Source organism: Gallinula chloropus, assembly GCF_964237585.1.
Source record: "Gallinula chloropus genome assembly, chromosome: 6".
In the NCBI taxonomy this organism is placed as follows: Eukaryota; Metazoa; Chordata; class Aves; order Gruiformes; family Rallidae; genus Gallinula; species Gallinula chloropus.
In genome coordinates this window covers 29,773,709-29,795,758 of record NC_140091.1, presented here as the reverse complement: position 1 = coordinate 29,795,758, position 22,050 = coordinate 29,773,709, and the positions used below count along the sequence as shown (strand labels likewise).

At 39.2% G+C, this 22,050-nt stretch overlaps 1 protein-coding gene across 1 annotated transcript; it reads right to left on the bottom strand.

The window, feature by feature from the left end:
• Positions 1-1,276: 1,276 nt before the first annotated feature.
• WDR47 (WD repeat domain 47) lies at positions 1,277-19,396 on the bottom strand (the record flags this gene model as incomplete). The annotated part of the gene is made up of 14 exons (XM_084265994.1): positions 1,277-1,419; positions 2,055-2,273; positions 3,028-3,159; positions 3,564-3,734; positions 5,044-5,213; positions 8,137-8,294; positions 9,503-9,578; positions 10,266-10,523; positions 10,630-10,808; positions 13,086-13,209; positions 14,916-15,718; positions 17,220-17,304; positions 17,774-17,857; positions 19,239-19,396. The coding sequence occupies 14 exons, from the start codon at positions 19,394-19,396 to the stop codon at positions 1,277-1,279; spliced, it is 2,760 nt and encodes a 919-aa protein (XP_084122120.1).
• Positions 19,397-22,050: the final 2,654 nt, after the last annotated feature.

Genomic DNA, 22,050 nt, shown 5'->3' with positions numbered 1-22,050 from the left:
ATTGAGGATTTCTAGACCAGGAATCCAAAAATAACAGCTGAGATAGCTGCAGGTGTTGGAGGTCTTTATTGAGATTATTAGCACAGATACACTTCTATAGTTACCTTTCCACTTTTATACGATAGTTAAAAATGCTTGCTACAGTGCACATATAATTTAGTAACCAAGAGAATCCAAAACTTAACTGCAGTTCAAATAAATAAATAACCTAATGTTTAAAGTTTAGACTTTAAAAAGTAAAAGGAACTGTACAATATGAAAATATAACAATACATAAACATTAGAATCTAAAGTTTTGTAGAAATTAAACTGCCATTTCCCATACATCAACAGTGCAAGAAATAAAATTCAGATAAGCTTCTGAACTGGAAATCGAAACAATTCTTAAATTATCATGCAGACATAGCATTTTAAGCCATGCTGGTTTCTATTACAGCATTAATGGCATCCCTTTTACTCGAAAGACTGATAGCCATTAAGCTCACTGTGACAGCTGCTGCCAGTCCACTCCTCTACAGTACATTATACACAGAGGTATTCTGTTGCATTCAAAAAGTAAAATACTGTATGTTTCTACAAGAAAAAAACCCACCCCAATATTTTACTTTCCCCCTCCAACATGTTATCTTGTTCAAAACAATATCATGTAGAAAACCAGCTATGTTTCCCCCCAGGTTTAGATGGAAAGAAAACCCCCACACTGCATAATGGACCATAATCAAGATGTGGTTACTACATAGTCACTGTTAAAGTTCAGCATTTGTGGACATGTTATAAAGTTTGACCTCTCATTGAGAAGTGATGAATATAATAAATCTGAAAAACCAGTGGAAGGAATTTATCCTCTGTGTGTGTGTAACTAGTCACAGACAGACTCGATTACAGTGTTGTTTGACTCAAGGTTTTGTATAAAATTCTCATTGAGGCAAAGATCAAGGAATGCAATTAATACCAAACTGTAAACACATCATTCATGTAACTTTGAGTGCACACCGACAACAAGAGTTGTCCTCATAGACTTTGGCAACAAGACTACAATAGGTCACAGCAGCATGAGTTCACATGGAAGACTGAAAGCACTGCAAAAGAATATACTAAAAACACCAAGACCTCCTAGAAACCAGAAAAATCTGTGACAAGTGCCCCTCCTCTTGATAAGACACTTTCCTGCTCAACTGCTGCTCTCTCAATGCCTAATTATTATTACTTGTTTTTTTACAGTTCTGTAGTCTCAGGTCTCTGTGCTTTAGCTGCATAGGTTGCCTTTGTTTGCACTCTAGCCATTGTAGGTCCAAAGGGTTACAGTCCTGTCTGCAGAAGATGACAAGAAAGAGAGATCCTGTGTATGCCATCTGCATTGAATAACTTTGTCCTTGTGCTCTCCTACCACCATCAGAGGAAGCTGTTTCGTGAGGTCCCCTACGACAGAGGGACAGAAATCATTAGTCACGCCATGAATTTATATCCCGGCTCTAAGTGTTTGGTGGTTTCCTTTTTCATTTGTTTAGTAAAGCTTGCATATGTATGTCTCCTTACGAAGCAACCTTGACCCCTCTTCTGTCACACAGAGTAAGACCAGGCCACTGTTTGGTTTTTGAGCATCACTGGACACAGTACAACTTTAAAAATCAGGTATTCACAGTTATTAAACAATGGGATTAAAATTTAATAGTCCAAGACAAGCTCCCTTAGACAGACGTGGTAACTTCTCTCTTAACACCTCCTAATAGAAATAAGCATTATTATACTTTTTCTTTAAGGGTTCATTTTATGAATGCTACCTGAAAGCAATGGCCATCTCATCAGGCAACAGTGTTAATTAGTCCTTTTATCATAATCAGACCCCACCCAAATAATATTTAATTCTCAGTGACACAACTGGCCACCTGTGAACAGACACAATCACATTTCAATATGTTTCAAATGCTTCAAAGCTCTACTATTTTTTTTCCTCTTTTAAGTTAAAACCCAGTATTTGAACCACGTTCTCTTATCACTTCAATATTAAAAGCATCAAACTGAAAGTTGCCCCAGTGTCCTTCGCAGTACATTACCTTGCAAGTCTGTCACCTTGATTTTCATATCATATGACCCTGTAAGCAAGTAGTGTGCCCCTGGAGAGAAGCGAACGGAACGGACATCACTGGAGTGAGGATGATAGCTCTGCACCATTCGTCCTCCTCTGATATCGTACAACATACAGCTGGAGTCCTCTTGTCCTGTAGCCAGGAGACGACCACTAGGATCAACAGCTACTGAGGCTACAGCACTTCCTACAGGAGAAAAAACCCAAACCAAACACACATGTTATATTTAAGTACATTTGTGCAAATAGCCAACTTTTAAAAAAACAAGAACCCACACTGTAAAAGAATACTGAATGGTGGCCTTAAATTTAAGGTGAGGATACCCAACTACTGTTACCCTAAGGTAAGAAAATTTTTATGTTCTACCACTTCAAACTTTGAAGTCATAGATCACACCAGAATGGTGCCAAAGCCACTATTATAGCTGTGTAAGAAAAAGCATCTGTTCCATCACAGGAAAACCACTCATTAAGTAATAATATAGACTAATGCAAGAAATTCCACCCCCCCACCCTCCCAATTAACTTCTTGTGTTCTCCTGATTTTAAATAACAAGTGTAATACAAGTGGTTCTTATGAATTCCCTTTCAGGTTTCTATAGAGTACGTTGACAACTTGCAAAATATGCCTCTCCTTCCCACCCCTCTCTTTGATTTTGAAAGTTACCTTGCATTTGTTTTAATATACTTGGAAGTGTGTTTGAAAGTCACAAGGCAAAAACTCTAGCTAACCTTTAAAATGAAACCTTACTTGAAACACACATGCAAAAAAGCCCAAAGACCACCAAAACATAGAGGTCAAAATGTCCTCACAACTTTTCTTTTAAAGCTAAGCCACTAATCTGTGATGGAAGCCCCCTTACGTTCAGCCTATACTACTCAGACACCTTTAAAATACATTTTTATGAAAGAATGATCAGAAGCACAACAGCAAGTCTTACCTGTTCCATGAAATGTTGTTCCCACAACACGAACACAGCTTGGCACTCTCAGATCCCAGAATCTTACAGTCTTGTCTTGGGATCCAGATGCAATCATCCAGCCACCCCACGTATAAAGTGCTAAAATATGACCTGTGAACAAGAAGACTTCTTTATTTGGTTAAAGATCATTAATCAGATAATGAAATATTACAGTTCTGATTATGTTTTTGCATTCAGAGACTTAACAGTCCTATGGAAAACCTGCATGTGGTATGATCTAAAGACCCAATGCTGTAAGGCAATAGCCAGCTTTGCCTCTTCTGGGGCACAAAGCATGCACTCTTCTCCATTAAGCCCACAGCCAATATATTTTGAGACTAATGCTCCCCCCCCGACCCCTGCCTAACACCTCAACAGAAATTTGGAGAGAAAACAAAAGACGACTTGCTAGAAAGAAAAAAATACAAAGACTTAAAAAAACCCTCAAACCAACAACTTTATTAGAATAGAATACAGACTTAAGAAGTGTGAGAGAGAAGCAATAACATACGTACCGGTGTGACCACTCAGAGCGTGTAGGCCTTGTCCTCGCTGGCAATCTGTTGTGTATATATTACAGTCCCCTGCTCCAGCACTTATTAAAATAGCACCACCACTTTCTGGGCCTTCCATAAAAGCAAGGTCTCTGATTGTCCCATCGTGCATGCTGAACTCCAGATCTGGTCCTAGAATAATTTAAAATTGAGGAAGACAATGAGGCATGATTTTGTTTATCACTGTTGCTGACACAATCTTTCAAGTGGGCACACTGATAACTCAGACTATTCTAGGCATGGGTGGATATACTCCCAAATATAAACATTACTCATATGAGGAACGGCTGAGGGAGCTGGGGATGTTTAGCCTGGAGAAGAGGAGGCTGAGGGGAGACCTTATCACCACCTACAACTACCTGAAGGGAGGTTGTAGAGAGGTGGGCGATGGTCTCTTCAGCCAGGTGACAGGAGATAGGACAAGGGGAAGTGGCATGAAGCTGTGCCAGGGCAGGGACAGATTGGATATTAGAAAAAAAGGTGTTTACTGAAAGAGTTGTCAGGGCCTGGAACAGGCTGCCCAGGGAGGGTGTTGAGTCCCCTTCCCTGGATGTGTTCAAAAAAAGGGTAGATGAGGTACTTAGGGATATGGTTTAGCTTAGGATGGGAATGGTTGGACTCGATCTTCAAAGGTCTCTTCCAACCTTGTGATTCTGTGATTATTGTGCACTTTCCATAGAACACACTATTTCAGTTACTTCAGTTCAAGTATTATCTTTAAGAATATTATTTTGAGTGTTGCCTGAGCTTCCTATGTTTCCCAATGCTTACACAAGGTATACAGACCACCTCCACTGCCAATTCCAGTCAGGATTTACACATTACATTTATTTCTTTTTGTGAACTATGGTAAACTAAAAAGGCTTCCTCTGCCAGGAGGGAGGGGTCACTGAGAACAGCGAAGCACGTAGGATCAGGTAGCTTAAATTCAAAATGGAAAAGAGAACAACCATATTCAGTGTATTGATTAGAAGGATGGGGCATGGAAAATAGGATTAGATGGGAGAGAAGCCTTAGATTTCTAAGATGTGGGAGATGATGATAAAACTAGGCAAGAAAAAGGGGAACCAGAAGTAGAAATAAATTCCAATTGACAGTCCAGACCCAGAGTTGAGTGATAAAACCTGGTTGTTTTACTAGATCTGGAAAAAAAAAGTACCAGAAAACAGCACAATACTGGAGTCTTGCAAAACAAAGCCCAAATGCAATCAAACAGAAAATCCCAAGCGAAACCCAAAAGATAAACCCCCAACCTGTAACTGGCTCTTGGATGGACAGAGACTACAGTGATGGCAAAAGGGAGAGTTAAGATAATCAAAGTATTAGAACAAAAATAACAAGGCCCATTAACTATGTAATCAATGCAAGTTGAATGTCTTTGCTAGGGACTGGACAAATAATGAAAAGGAAACTCTTCAAATGGAATACACACAGACACTACCTGTTGCATTGCAGGTTTCTGCATTGAACGGCAGCACCTTCACGTATTTATCGTTAGAGCCAGTAGCTAACAGCTGTCCACAGGGACTCCAGGCTACACAGTAGATTGATCCTTTATGATGCTTGTTCCTCTTGAAGCGCACTACAGGTTGTTTAGGAGTGTTATAAGCACTGGAAAAAATTAGAAAGAAAAAATAATCTCCTTTTATTTTTAAAAAGCCCAGTGTATTGTAAAATTAAAATATAGGTTTTCTGTTTTGGGTAACTGCAATACACATGACTGCTTGCATTGAGAAAATACGTGTGATTTAAGACAAAACAAAGAGACTTTCATGTTTTTCTCATGTTCTCATTTTTTGTGGTTAGACAAGCAAAAGAACTTGCACAGTGACTTCTCAGTCCTACATTGGTGAGATTTTTCTCTATATTCTTCCTACTTCAGCAACTTGATCCTCTGGCCACTTTTGAACATGTCTGAGTTCAATTAAGCAACATTAGGCCAAGAAGGCTCCTAAGGCTCACACTACCTATGGTAGTACCCAGTGCTGCTGCCATGGCTAAAGCCTGGGTCTGGGACTAAACTATCAGGCTGCAGGCTGACAAAATCCAGATTCCTGAAAGAACACAGAAGCCTGTAAGTGTGCAGGAAGGTGTTTCTCTTGCAGTTTCCCACCCAACAGATAAATCTCTTAACTAGGGATTGTGTTTGGTATGACAGCAGAATTATATGACTGGGCACCATACACTTGTGTTTGGGGCCACTGTTGTGCCCTCTAGTACAGCATGAAGCTGTGCCAGGGCAGCTTAAAATGCTCCTGTTATTCCTACCTGGGAAGGCAAAGCAAAGCTCTTCCCTAAGTTAAGTGTTGTCTCCTCTATGGCCAGTAAGTAACCGAACACCCACATGTTCATCATTATGAGATGTGCACTGGATATTATTTGTTGGATGAGGAGACTCAAGGCTTCACTCACCCACTAGAAAAATCTACAAGAGCAGTCTGTGTAAGAAAAGACACATTCACCATTACATGTTAAGACACTTCAGCATCTAGCCACACCACACATTATTCCTGAAACCAGACCAGCTTTACACACAGCTGAAATAAAAACAACAGTCCCACTGAGGTTCATTTCCTCTATTTCAGTCACTCATTTCCTACAATTTCATTTCTCTTATCCCACAGCCAGAAGTAGCCAAGTCCTTAAGATAAAGTACTGTCAGATCCAACTCCATCAACATTCACTGCAGTAACATCAACAGTGGAAATTCAACAGATTCTGTTGCTACTGAAAAATTCAGAAACCATATTATAAACTCTTGGACAGAGGCAGGAAGGAAAAAAACCCACCCTGAACAGAAGACACATGTATATCTATTCAAGAACTTCTGAAATAAATATGGCTTCAGTAAAGAATACTAAAATAAATCTACATGAAAACTATTTTTATTTTGTTGCCAGAGAGGAAATCCATGAGAGATTATCCTAAAGCAATATCACCATTCACACACTGTGATTATTTGAGCAACACCTGCAGCACAGTAACACATATCAATCACTATTTCATCTCAAACATATGGAAAAAAAGCACACCACTGTTACACCTTTGCAGAAAGGGAAAAAAGCCACAAACAGCCATCTGTCCTGAATCATACATCAGATTGAAGGACAATTTTACCAACTTAACTCAGAACATTGTGGTACAATTAAACAACTATTATTTATCAGACACTACACCATTGTAACTTTTTGGAAAACATGAACAAATGTTGATTATGTGCCTAGGCTCAGGGTGTTACAAAGATTAGAATATCTTTTAGGTAACCTAATCTCTCTGCAGACTTGTAAATTCCACGATGAAATGTTTTTGGCAGACTGTAAACATAGTGGGGGGAAAAACCCAACAGTAAGAGTAAGTAGTACAAGTTCAGAACTAGGGAAATCATAGTACATCTGGATATGAAAGGAATACTATGTCATTTGTCGCAGACTGTGTGCTGTAACTAGAGAATAAGGTTGCAGAATTAATCTAACTTTTCTCAATGGTTAGGAAAAGTTGTGTGAGAGCAGAGTTAGTCAATAAGGAGGTGTCTATTCCACTGAAAACATTTCATACTATTTATCAATCAAGAGGAGGTTGTCTGGGCTTCAAGCCCACCAAGGTGGCTTGCACTGGGTATCAAAGAAATCAAGATTTTTTGTTTTGTTTCATACACTGCCAATAAATATTTTGGAATTAAACTTCAAAGGTTAACTTACTGATGATATTTAAGGAAGAAGACTATTTTAAAAATCAGATCACTTTTTGAACACTTTGGAAGCCTGAACGAGTCCTAAAAGATCCTAGGAAGGTGTCCTAGATAAGTCACTGTAGATACAGGAAGCTTCTTCTGAAACTGAAATTTTAGATGCCTGTACTTCCCCCCTACTCCAGGAAAACAATGTAATTGGAAGAGAAACAAGGCGATGGTTATCAACATGGCAGCATATATTTCCAAATCAAAAAATACTTCCCTCCCCCTTAAAAAACAGGTGAAAACAGAAAAGACTAGGTGTGCAGTGAACCACCAATAGTGCTTTCCCTACCAAGGAACCAAAGCATCAAGAAAACAACGTTTATAGTCACAACAGCTAACAGACATGCTCTGGTAATTTTTGCTGTAAAAGATGATAGTCTTTCTCTGTTGTTAGCTTTACCCTCCTGCCAGAAACTGCACCTTATAAAGTCCAAACCTGTGCTGGCTTGTGAACTGACATGTGCTTACTCCTGTTTTTTTGCAGCTGAAACATCAAAACCAGAAGCCACCACAGCACACACAGAAAAACCCACCTGCTGAGACAAAGGTAACACTTCCAAGAGGAAAGGTGTGGTGTGGCACTGTGGCAGTGCCTCTTGCCAGTAATGGAAAAGCAAAAGAGTAGCCCACAGAACACACTCTTCAGATCACATTATTTTTGTTTAGCACTAAGTTTTCAAGTAAAGCACCACGATTTATGACAACAGTATAAAGGTATGAAATGTACAGATACCAGCAGCTACAGGAGAAAGTAGTGCTATGCTACAGAAAAAGAAGTGTTTATACAAACTTTCTTACCTTGGGTCAATTACTTCTGGATAGGCACAAACTCTCAAAGTCTTAGAATTGGAGCCGACAGCATATAAACTCCCGCTGGGATGGAAGGCTACAGCTCTGACAGCTTGTGTGTCTTCTAGAGTATTAATGCAGATGAACTGCTTTTTTGATTTGTCATCCTGTGTAGAAGGAGAACAGCCAAATTGGGTTCTTCAGCATAAATCTGGACATTTAAACGTGGATGTGACTGTTTTGCTGCATAACAAAACTGCTGTACCACAGTATTAGTCAAGTAGCAGCATCATGTTAGACTGTTCCAGTTACAGATCTACAAAACAATGGCTGGCCCAGGTCAGGGAATGGCATACGTCAAAAAGCTCTTCACTTCAACTCACTCTTTCAGCTAACATCAGATGAACATTTCTCATTCTCCCTCCAAGCTTAAAACAGCTTTTGTTCCTCTAACAGCCCATCTCAAAACTACAATATTACAGTTGACTTCTGTGTGAGCACATTTGATCCACATGAAACTTGCACGGGGAGCAAAGCTGCATTTTTACAGAAAACAGTCCCATTCATGAACATGAAACCAATACAATGCTAAACATGAGAAGCAGCTTTTCATGCTGTAGATAAGTTCACAATGCAATTATGCTAAGCTTCATTACAACATCCTCCAGACAATTTGTCATCTTTCTAAATTTTTTTTAATTTATCTGATGCAGAAGCTTTGGAATGCACTTATTGCAAAGTTATTTCCCTGATGCTGGGCCACACTCACTGGAGTCCAACTACCAAAGTTTTGTATTGTCCAAGTTGAAACAATGGCTGTAAACAATATCCCACTGGAACATCTATTGTACAAGGGGAAGCTGAGAAAGCTGGAACTGCTTGGCTTGTACATCAAAAGGCCTTTCAGCGTGGGTGTGTAAATCTCAGTGTATATAAATACCTGACTGGAATAGTAAAGGACATTGAGCAAAACTCTTCTCAGTGGTACCCAGTGAGAAGACAAGAGGCAATGGACACAAACTGAAATGTAAGAAATTCCACTTAAGTTTTCCCATTGTTTTAAAACCATCATGAGAATGGTAAGACGTGAGAACAGGTTGGCCACAGAGGTTGTGGACTCTCCATCAGAGATACTCAAAACCCAACTGGATCAAGCCCCAAGCAGCCTGCTCTTGTTGATTCTTCTCAGAGCAGTGGGTTTGGACTCAATCTTCAAAGCTCCCTTCCAATTTCAAAAGTTCTGTGATTCCGTAGGTATTACATCAACCAAAATTTATTCTAAATATCTCCTAACAATGACAGAATGCTGCAAGCTCAGCCTTAAATATGGCCTTTCTGAAAACACATATTGTAAAGGACAGTAAAGAAAACTTACCTCATCACCTTTTGTCCTAGATAAATTCCCTGAAGAGTCTTCCAGCTGTGACTGAGTGACAGGATGTTCTGATACACTGTTTTGATTTGATGAAGAATTTAATTTACCAGACAGAAAAAAAGGAGAGCAGGGATAGATTGGTTTATAAGTGTTTTTTGGACTAACATTAGTTTCAGTCTTAGTCAGAACTGATTAATTTACGTGGACAAGTATTATGCATGTCTGATTCTTTATCATTCAACTGTAATATTTACATGAGGTTGCTGTTTTTGCAGCAACTCCAGGCATTGAACAAGTGAATGCACGTTAAAAGTACTTGTTTTCATTCCATAACATACATACACAGAGACACATATATGTGGACAAATGGTTGCTGCTTTCAGGTCAGTGCTAACTTTGGTTAACAGATGAAATACAATTCCTACTCTACCCTGCCTCTCCATCGAGTTAGTATTTAATAAAAAATTTTCAGAAACTTAGAACACAAAGTAAGAATTATTCATGTAAAGTGGGAAAAACAAAAGAGTCTGAAACCAAAACAAGCATAAAATGTGAACCATAATAAATAACTATTATTTCTCATGTGGGATGTCCAAACAAATTTAATTATAAATCCTATAAAAATACACTGAGAACACTCCTCATGAGTTTAATACCCCTATGCCATACCAAATTAATTTGTTAACAGAAATACATAGAAACAGCTAGTCTCACTGTGCTAACAGAAGGACGTTTCTATCCTGAACAGTCTCACATAACTTACGTTTGATTCCCCTGCACAGGTGACTCTTCAGGAAAGGGTATCTGATTAGCTGATCCACGCTTTCGAGGAGTGCTTGTGTTAACATTTTGGCCATCAGTTGTTATCCTCTGACTAGCATCTGGAGGTGGTGATGTAAAGCTACTTGCTGGATTGGCAGATGCATTCCCTTTGCTCCCATTACATTGCTGGCTAAGTGTCTGTACATCATTCCCAAGACTATCCATACCTATATTTAATTCTCCTAGCTTCTGGATAGATCTAATAACAAAAGACAAGAAAAAAAAAAAGAGACCAGCAAATCAGGTTGTGAAAACTTCAAGAGGGATAGGAGTGAGTGAAAGAAGCAGCAATGAATCCCCCCAACCTGTTAAGAAACTGTTCAGTAAGATTCTGCTGCTGGTCAGTTCCATCTTCTTGATTTACACCTCCTTCCAACAACATTTGCTGATACAACTGTCGCTGTTGCTCTTTCTGCTCTAAGTGCTGCTGGTAACGTAGCCTTTGCCTGTAGTATTCTTGGAACTGCTCTGTTGAATCACGAAGCTTAAAGAAAAAAAAAAGATAAAAAGATAAATACTAATGAAAATTCAGTGGTAGATTGCAGTATTTAAATTAAATATTCACTCTTTGGTTCATTATTTGAATACAGGCACCAAAAGGCCAGCAGAAGACCAAAACCAGATGTAATCTACATATTAGAAGACAAAAATCACTGCCAGCCTGGACTACTCCCTGTTGAATTAGTTCTGCTCTAACGTATGCTCCTCTTTCCTACAAAGCTTCCAAATTATCATCATCAAAACAAACAGGCTACTGAAAACAAGAAAGACAAATTTTAAGCTAGATTTCAAGTCATATTTTTCACTACAAATTTAGTATTTTCTGCCACGTTGACACTTGTCTAGCATGAGTCTGCAGAGCACATTTATCTCTACTGGTAGCCAACCCTGAAGCAGCCTATCCAAGTGTTACATCTTACTCTTGAAATTTGTACCTTGTTCTAATTTTAAATTCCATACTTTGTGGACCAAGAATTTTCTCTTGCATTGCCTTTTGCATTTTATCTACTAGCTTCAGCTTCCCACACTGCCAGCTCCCTAGGACTCACTGTCTTTTTCATTCCCTGATCCTTACTTTCTCCCTGTGCCACTAGTTCCAAATGATATCACCATAAACCAGGCTGTGAACAGATGAAAAATGAACAAACAAAAAAACCCCAGAGAAAACCTTTTCTTGAAAGGGTTACTTGTCATGCAGCAAGTCTAAATTTTAAAAGAACATCCTGATAACTGAGCACTAATTCAGACAATTCATGCAAAGGATCCTTCTTCATAATTATGAGCTTTTGCATTTCTTCTAAATAAAAGCACTTGCATTACAACACTGCATTCTCTGACACATTATTGGTTTATAAGAGATTTCCTAGCTTCACTGCATTAACATTTGTGACAAACTCTGACGTTCTCTTTGGAAGCCTAGATTTCAAATACCCAATCTATCCCCCAGTCACTGGGATATAATCCTTTCAGGCAACAGGTATATTCTTGTATATACTTTCTTCTTTGATGCAATTGGAATCAATCCTTTGATCCTCTAGTTTGGGTAATAATCATACAGAAACCAACAAGTAAACATAAAATATGCTGCTCATTTGCTCCGGCTTCTCACTCAAGCCCTCCTGGAACAATGCACAAATAAAGCTATGAAAGGAAACTTACTTTCTCATTCACACAGGTATACACATACACCACTACAATGTGGAACACAAAACAAGGTGAAATTAGCTGGGTACTACGCTCTTCTCTACTGGTGCACAATAGTCTGGCCAACACCTTCAGCACAGCACAGCTTCTCCTGTCTTCATTTGCTGCTGTAAATTTTGCACCTGTGCATTTTTTATTTTGAAGCCTGGTCCACCTAACATCAAGCTAAGTTCTTTCCTCCCTCCCCTTCTTCCCAACATGCAACTACACTGTTGCAGCAGAGAGGACACTCGAAGTCCTGGAGGGGAGTGAAGTCCTCGGTTTTGGTGGACTTTGTTAATCCTCCAGTAGGCTCTGTTGCCTCACTTGAGTATCCAGAGTCTACAAGACTACAGCCCTGTCAAGACTAGACTGGTTTTCAGTACCATATAGATGTGATAAGCCAAGACAAAGTTTACTTGGGGGGAGAAGGGATCAAACTTGAGTCTGCAAACAGTCTGCACACTCAATGTTGCTCGTCATTACTGGATTAAGAGACAGATATTTTACGTTTTCTTTGTTTTGTACTGAACTATTACTTCACATACAAAGAAAAAAGGAAAAATAATGATAGTCAAGGCACAAGCCTTCAAAGATTAATGCAAGAAAGTCAGTTGTGCCATTGGAATTTGACAGCAGATATATATTTACCAGGGAATTATCCACATTGAATTTCTCTGTGTCCTACACAAAATTATGTAGGATGTAAGAAACTTGGTATTAACACTAAGAATTGCAGGCTACATGTCAGATTCTAAGAGGATTCTTAGGCACCATTTAATCTACCTTTGGTGGCTTTAAAAAAAAAGTTTTAGATGTACACAACAGTTTAACAACACTGTGGATGTGCAAGAAGGCACACTAATCAGCTGCATTAGACTCAAATGACAGCACAACTGCCAACACTAAAAAAAAAAAAAGTAGTTTCTTACACAAGATGCTGTTTCCACTATAGTGAAAACAAGATTCAAAGCTACCCATTGTCATGCATGGAGTTCTCAACACAAAGGCAAATCATTACAAAATGATGGGAACACAACTCAGAGGGCCTCATTATTTTAAAACAACCAAGCAGTACCTCATTTTTCTCTTGTTTGGCTGATCCCTGACTCTGTGCTCCAATAACTGGTTCATTTTCTGGAACTGAGCTCTGGCACAAAGTCTCGCTGCTGATGGGACGCTGCGGCTCCACGGGAGTATCCCTTGCAGCAACATGGAAGAGAAGAGAAGCTTAACTGATAAACATTAAGAGTAGAAAATCGCCCAGTAAGTAGAGAAAGATAACATTCCAGAGTAAAACAAGCAACTTCAAGTCACACAAACCTGAAGATATTGCTCAGGCAAAAAGCAATCAGTTACAATTCATAAAACAAACCATGTGTCACAATAAATAAAACAAACTCCCTAACAAACCAAAAGCCCAGGCAGTCAGTGTGCTTTGCCCCCACATTTTCCAAACAGTCTTACCATGGGATATCTACGTTTCACGTTTTCTATCCTTACACTTGAATTCTTTACCCTTCACCTAGCAAGTTATTCAAGACCTCCCATTTTCACAGCAATTGTGTACACTGCATATATCAGATATACTGTGTGACTAACATCTTCTATAGGATAACAGTACAATTAAAAATGGAACTCAACAGATACTTTGTAAGACTTAAGCTATCTGCAAACAAGCTCCAATGGTGAAGGGGCTGGTAAAATCAACAATTTAAAGTGGATCATTTAGAAGCAAACAAAACAGCTCCTTTCAAGATAAGCATTAAGGGAATGTATTAAGCTACACATTAGTGCCAAAATTTCCATTTATTATTGGTGAACTGACATTGGGATGGTGGTGTTTGTTTCCTTTTTACTGAGATTAGTTACAGCCGCTCTTTATCTCAAGACAAGATACAAAATGCTGCTGGCAAACTAATAGACCATGTCCCCAACTGTGGCCTGGATTCAACACCACAGCTCTAAGAGTGTCTTCTGCTGGCCAGTGCACCCAAGTGCAGTGCTAGTTACCCACCTGGTACTCTAAGCGACAAAACCCTGGCAGCTGATTTCTAGAGAGGCATGATAAAACACTTCAAAAGGGGGCGAAGTGCTGATCAAAATTAGAGCCAAGCAAAACCATGATGATGGTACTTGTCAGTTAAAAGCCTATTTCTTCCAGTTACCAGGCCTCTTCTCTCAGAGGGTAAAAAGCATGGAGGTTTGATCCAGGTCTTAGTTCTTAAGGAAGGAGAGAAGTCAGTTTTGCTGTCTACACTGCATTAAAAGAAGTTGTTCATAGCATTCACCACTACCATAATCCAACTATCTCCAGGTCAGGTCAATATAAAAACCCTAATATGCTCAGCTGCTTATTCAGATTTGTTTTGGAAGACGTCAAGCTGACTGACAATTTAAGCAATAGAGGTATGCTACAATGACAACATGTAGTCGTTTCCACTGACTTCATTGGGACTATCTCTATATACAGATTTTTGAAGTATATGTAATCATTTACAGTGCCGGGACCAAAATTTACACACTTGAGAACAGAACGGGACAAGGAAAGAAGATGGAGTTACAGCTACTCCTCTGTCTCCATTTATTTATCTGTAATGAAAGAATACAGTAAGGCTGAACAGTAGTCATAGGCAGACTCTCTTACATAATCAGAGAATTATCTGTGCTCTGCACTAGGATTTCAAACTTAACAAAGCCCAAAGTGAATCCATAAAGCTCAAGACCAAGTATGAAACCCACTTTGATCATAAGACCATAAGCAAGCACAGAGTTTTAATTACAGTGGAAATTAAACAATCGAATTATGCTTTAATGTTCGTTACGTTCATGTTACAGTGCAGGGAAGAACCCATTAATTAACAGTGTAACATAAACCAAGGTAAAACAAAGCTACAGTTGCACTTACCGCTCAGGTGACTCTTCAAAAATGCTGTGACACTCAGTATTCTCCAGCATGAGACTCCGGCTGAGGTTCTGTACTCCTGGGTAATGGAAGTTAGCAAATGAGTGTGACATGGGAGAAGTTTTGGTCCCAAGGTCTGTGACTCGCTTATCGTGATTCGTTAATCCGCACGACAGCCCATCTAAGGCCGGGTTTAAGGAGCGGGTCATGTAAGCATCGGCCGACTGAGGCCGTCTCATTGGGGAGGATGGATAAGGAGAAAGTTTGCTGATAAGAGGTGTCAGAAGATCAGCATATGCAGCTTTTGTAGGCTTGAGGAGTTTGTCAACATGAATATTAAGCATCTTTTGTTCAAAAGCACAAGAAAAAACAGTAGCTGGCAGGTTCTGCAGCCATGATAATAAACTAAGGTCCAAGTCATCACACCCATTGCCACACAAGAGATCGATGCCCAGCAACACTTCACTTTCTGTGATTTCTTCTCCCGTTGCTTTACTCTGACAGAATTCCACACAACACTCATACAGCAATCCCTTCATTACAAGCTGAAATAGACGATTGCTACTTGCTTTGAAGCCCGCTTCACTCAGTTTCCTGTCAGCAGGAATAAACTCCGCCACCATGACACAGGCTTCTTCAAAGCAGTGGACCCGCGCGGTGCTGGGATTCCAGTCCTTGAATTCTGCGTGGTTGGTCAAGCGAGGCAGCGTCAGTAGCAAGCAGAGTTTACTGTAGTCTTCCTTGGAGGGGCAGTATTCCTCCAGTGCATGCAGGCACTGCACAGCCTCTCGCATTGTGAATTCCAGCTACAGAAACATTAACAGAGCAGTTTGTAGTACGTATGTCTCTACAACAACATTCCTTTTTATTACTATTATTGTTGGAATTTAAATTAAACTAGCAAACAATATAGTCTGAAATCACTGATGCAAGTCACAAGTCAAGTTCCTTGATGCTTTAGCTTCCTAGAATCCACCATCCACTCCCATTTTCTACAGATCTATGGAACATTTTCACATCACTACAGGTTTGATAGGGTTAAAATTCTAATTCTATAGCTAAACAGCTCCAGTGCTACTGAAGAACAGGTTACTTCCGCTCTCAAAGCCAGTTGACTTATTTTCACCTTTTTATGTCTATGAAAAGCTGTTAGTTTAAGTTTCCAATGATTAGCAACTTTGAGCCGTCCTTTGTATTAAGATCTTCTGTGCTTTCATCAAAAATTATAAACGTGTTCCAAAATCTCCTCAGGAGATAAGTCCTCCCTAGAAATAGAGGGCTTTAATATGAGGCTTGTTGATAGCCAACAGCCTAGAGCCATGTTAAATACACGTAACTTGGCATTTTTAGTTAAAAAGATAAAAAAAAATAATTAATCCCCCCACTTGCCATGTTACCTACCAGCTGCCTAACAGAACAGCCTTTCATGCACAATAAGCCAGCACATCTGGTAAGATTCAAAACAAAAACTAAAGCACATAGATCTGATCTTTTTCCCCCTTCTACTGCTATGTAGTAACAGTATACAGATGGAGTGATTAGAGGAATAACACACCTTCCCTTTACAACTAATGACATATCTAGCTTTCTCTACACTGTGAAGAAGAACCTGCAGTACAATGTACATGTAACTGGACAGAGAATTAAATCAATTCAGTTTGGAAAATGAAGTCAGCTGTCTTAAAACTACTGGCATTCTTAATTTTCCATTTCGTAACATTTGTGTTAGAAATTTGTTGTTCCTGTATTATCAACATAATTAGTTTCACAACCTGCACACTTTCTTTGCCTGCTGTCTCTGCATATTAAAAAACTAAGTTCACGGCTCCTGCTGTTTGCACATTTAACAGATTAAGTCCTCTGTGAACACCTCTGTTCCCTCAAATGAAACAACCGTGTTCTTTCTCCTTAAAAGCAGCAGAAATTAAGTTTAATTCAAATTGGAATCTTTCACCTAGCTCTGATTAAGATAATAAGTTCTGGTGATTATAAGGCTTGCTTCAGAACACTTCTGAAAAAAAGAGAACCTTGTACTTGAGCATAACGACCTGCAGGCCACACGCACCACACACAGTCACTGCTGCTGCATTTTAAACAACCCTTGTATATACAGTTGCATTTGAGACCCGGGAGCCGCATTTGTTTCCCAAAGGATACCAATTGCTTTTCTTCTAAGGTTTATGAAACTATTTTGTAATAGCTAAAATTTGTGTATTCAGTGCTGGGAGCTTCTGCTCTGCCTTTAATCAGAGTATCTCAAGAGGCTTCTTGACAACAAAAAAGTCTAAAACTAGAGACAATTCTTACATGTTGAGGCTCATCTTCTGCTGACATTGCATTGTTTACACACAAGGCTTCCAAGAACTTCTGCTTCATTATAATGTAACGAAATCTGCAAGTGAGAAGTAAATATTATACATATTGATCCAGTAGCTAAACATTCTTTTAGAGACCAGCAAATCAGTAGCCACAAAATTGTTTTTAACAGGAAATCTATTTTTCAGTTATTGCTTTCAGAAACATTGCACTACAATACTAGAAGGCTAATAAGGAAAAAAGTAATCATCCTCATTTCTTGAACAGAATTATGACAGAGCAGCCAACTATAAAAGACAGTACAACATGCACCATATTCCTACAGCATATGGCAAATTAATACTCATTACTGATTGGGTGCACATATTTTTCAGTTTAAATTGAAAGAACACCCCCCCCCCCCACATAATGTACACAGGTCAGAAAAAAACCCCCATATTAAGGTGAAAAAGCCATAGTAGTACTGCTTTCATACACAATACTTAGAAATGCATGTATTGTGCACAGCTCAAAACACTGAACTCTTGACATACATTCCACTTTACCTTTTCTTGTCGAATTTTTCCATACATTCAAGAGGCTGAATGAACTGAAGAACCTCATCCCACTGACCATCAAGAATCAATTGCCTAATAAAAGAAAGAGTCACTCCCTTAATTTCACTGGACAAGGACATCCTCCTTATTTCTAAGTAAGCAGCTCATTAAATATACAACCAGTGATCAACCTGCTTTGAAGAGGTAATGCTTTGCACAGATGCAGAGATGATGGTCTGATGCGACTAGTTAGTACATGTAAAATCCAAGTCCTTTCTCATCATTCTAAAAAATAACTGCATATTGGAAGGACAACTATTAATTACTTTTAAAGGCACATAATATGACAAAATGGTCCTGATTCTCCTGCTTTACCTGTAATTCTTAAAAACTTATTTGAAGAGTAGAAGCAAATTGTTTATATTGATTCAGTAAATACACCCTGAAGAATAAAAGCAAACTTATTTTATCCAAGAGCAGTGGGCTAGACTGCACAGGTGCATTAATTCAGTTTCTTTAGACCCTCATATCACACATGGAGTTCTCTATAAAAGGCCCAGATTTACAGGGAAGGGATGAGTTTCTCATTAGATGTACTCTCCAGCTAAGAACAACACAAATAGAATAACTTTAATCATCTTTATCTAATTCTTCTTTCATTTCATTTATTCCAATATACACATTTTTAATCAAAAGAGAGGCCAGGTGAGAAGTATCATTCAGTGATAAAATGCATTTTTTAAGGTTTTAAAAACAGCTAGATAAATTATTTTTAAGTAACTTTGGTGTGAAACAAAAAACAAATACCAAAGAATTAGTGTGCATCCAGAATGACTCCTTTTAATAATTTTGAGGTCAGTATCATGAATGATAAATCTCATGCTTTGATGATAGCAGAAGCCCCTTACACATTGTTACATTTAGAGAAGTCTAGGTATGCAGATAATATTTTTAGGCAAAAAAGCTTGGAAAACCACTCAACTGTTCCTACATCTTAACATTAGAATATTGTCCAAGTATTTTATTTACTGTAGAAGTTAATCAGCAACAAATTCTGTTTCATGTGTCATGGTAAGCAGATAATAGCAGATCACTGCTGCCAACAGATCTTGCTCTCCCATCCTACTCCTGCTCATGTGAATTTTACGAATTGCCCTGCACTGACACTGGCACTTGTTAAGAATCCTTTCCACTTGAATTCATTATAATGCCAGAAAAATAACCAAGCTATAACAAATGCATAAACAAACAAACAACTCAACCTACGCTGATGATGCCTAGCCAGTTACTTGAAGCAACTCAGAATGAGGTCATTAACTTCAGAGCTGGACCACAGAACTGGGATCAGGAAGCAGCAGAATATGATGAGGGCATAAGGCCTTCTGTTCAGTGGCACAGGGCTGCCCACAAAATCACTGCCCAACTTCATGTTTTCATCTATGTGGTATGTAAACAGCAGAGAAAGAAGTCCTACCTTAGAAAAAGCATGTCATCAGAAAACAGGCCATTAATGACACCACTCTCTTTTTCAAGCGCCAGCATGCTGATATGAAGTTTCCTTGAGTTCAGAAAATCCAGTATTAGTTTAATTATTTCAGCTTCTTTAACATTCACTGTTTCTTCAGTTGTCATGATGGCAGCCTAAAAGGGAAAAGAAGATAAGATATTGATCAGAGCTAAAACATTATTTCACACTTGGTAAACAAACGTTTGTGACAAAACCCCACTTTTTTACATGACAGAATACTGCAGCATTGTAAAAATTAAATAGACAAGATCAGGAGTTGATTTTAAAGAGGTTTATTATGAAGCCACCATTAAGACCTAACAATGCAGATATGTTTTCTTTTTTTCTCCTTTGCACATGTAGGGGCCCAGATAAACAAGTCTAAGAAATCAGTGCTCCAGCAGTGTGAAAATACTGGGGTTACCATGTCTGCAATAGGTAAAACTCTCCCTTCTGAAATGCAAACATTGAAGTTCAAAGAGCATAAAAACCATCCAGTTGCCATGTCATTACGTAGACATTACCTTTTCCACCAACTTGTGTGTTGAAGTGGTTCAATGATTTAATGAGGTCTCCAGCGATGGAAAGATGCAGTTGGGGCAGTGACAGGCCAAGGCCCTGGCTGCCAGCAGTCAGCTTGTTTAAGGCTCCCATGCATACAATGCCCAAGCTTCTTTGCAACACAATTCCTCCACCCATATGAAGGCTGTAGCATGTACTTCTCTTCGGAAACTAAAATAAATTCTGCTTCTGGCTAAGTCTTGCACGGTTCCTTAAGCATGACTTAAAGCAGAAGCTGTTCAACTTGGGGTTTTTGTTTGGTGTTTTTAAGAAAGACTTTACAGATGTACCTCCCAGATTGGTCTGCTAGCTAAAAACTGTCCGGGGAATGTGTGGAGAAACCCTATAACATAGCCAAGCCACACAGCACTGCCTCGTTGGTAGCTCTTAAAAAAAACTGCTCATGGCTGCAAGGGTGCAGCTTCCCATTCAGCAGGATTCAATGTAAGCCTGTGTTGCTGCAGGAAGGGATGCAGGTTCTTGCCTCTGCCCTCAGCCCAATGGCCCCAGCCGCGCCATGGCACCCAGAACGGCACTGCGTGGTTACCCAAACACCCCTCTGATCTATTCACCCCACAGGCACTAGTGCTGACACAAGGAACTGGCACAGCTTTGCACTCTGCTACCCGCAAAGTCTTAAGCTGACTTAAATTGACTCTATATTATTGACTAAAGCACACCAAAAAACAGAGAAGCCACCAGTATCAGTGACGAACTGTCAATATCCTCAGAACCAGGAGAGAGCTGAGTAACAGCCATCGGAAGAACGATCAGAGAGAAATGAACACAGACAGCAAGATGTCCACAGCAATAAATTAGTAGTCATCCCAACAAAAGTACTTCTTAATCCCCTCAAACAATCATTTGCTTATGTGGAAATATAGCAACTACAATGCTGGAAGACACCCAGCTGCGGGTAACAGCTCCCAAGACAAGCAGCCTCCAGGTACCTCAGCCTGGGAAAACTCAAGTCCACAAGCCAGTTCTCTATCTCATGTTAGGACAGATGCACAGAAGCCAGTAATAACAAATCAAAGAGCAGATGTAAGTTTGAACAATCCAAATAAGTCACTCAAAGTATTAACAAGAAATTAATTACTTGCTGGAGAAGGGAAGAGACAATACTCCAGTGAAATTTCTCACGGTTTATCATACGCCAGTGCTAATCAACCTGAAGGCATACAAAAAAGAAAGCAGTAATGAGGTGGGTTTTGTACTACTTCATATAAATCCCCAAGTTTTCCATCTTCCTCACAAATTCATGCCAACTTTCTTTTCCCTGAGGAAGTTTTTGCCAGATTGTTTGACTAAGAAAGCATTCGATTACAGCAGTACAGTTTATTTTGGAACAACAGAGACCTATTTGTGCCAGATGAAATGGCCTTGCTTCTTTTAAAAATGGCAGGGTTTGATTCTCATTTTAGTCAGAGAACACTCAAATCACCAAGACGGGTCTCCTGAAAGACACACCCAGAGACCGTGTGCCCACTAGTAAAGGCAAAGGAAAGAAACTTAAAAACTGCCTTGCAGAAGGCTTTGCTGCAAGAAAGAACACAGATCGACACACAGATCCAAAGCCACAACTTCCCGACAGATGCTTTTTCCTTATGTTTTCGCACTGTTTTAGCTTCCTCTTTTGGCAAATGGATATGGATTTCTGGTCCCAGAGAAAAATTCAATCCTACTCTCATACACTGAAGGAAAAAACACCACAGAAATTTAACCAGCAGTTTAGTATTAACTAATACTCCCAACCTCACCTAAAGCATTTGCATTTATCTTTCATTATGTTTGATGGCACTGGTAGCTTTTATATAAGTTAAATTAACTCCCTTGACAAAAGAAAATAAAATTTAGGCAGAGGCATATTAAGATTCCCCATCAGAAAACCACTAGACAAATTCAGACTGATACTCCCTTTGAGGAAAGGAACACCAACTCCAGCTTTCTGTTAAACCGGATCTACTGGACTCAAGTCTACAGAGGAAGCCACCCTACAGAGCTTCAGGACTGTGTTAACAATTATTTATGTACTGTATTGATGGGAAAATGAGTGTAATACTCAGTACTTAGCTTAGGAGTACAACTGCATTAAGTAAGATCCAGCATCTGCAAGAAGCAGCTGGCTTGCATTTTCCATTGTAGTTTTAAAGCAGGTTTCCCCTGAACATAATGCCTTTGCCAATTCTAACACTACTTATATTGCCTGTATAAATTA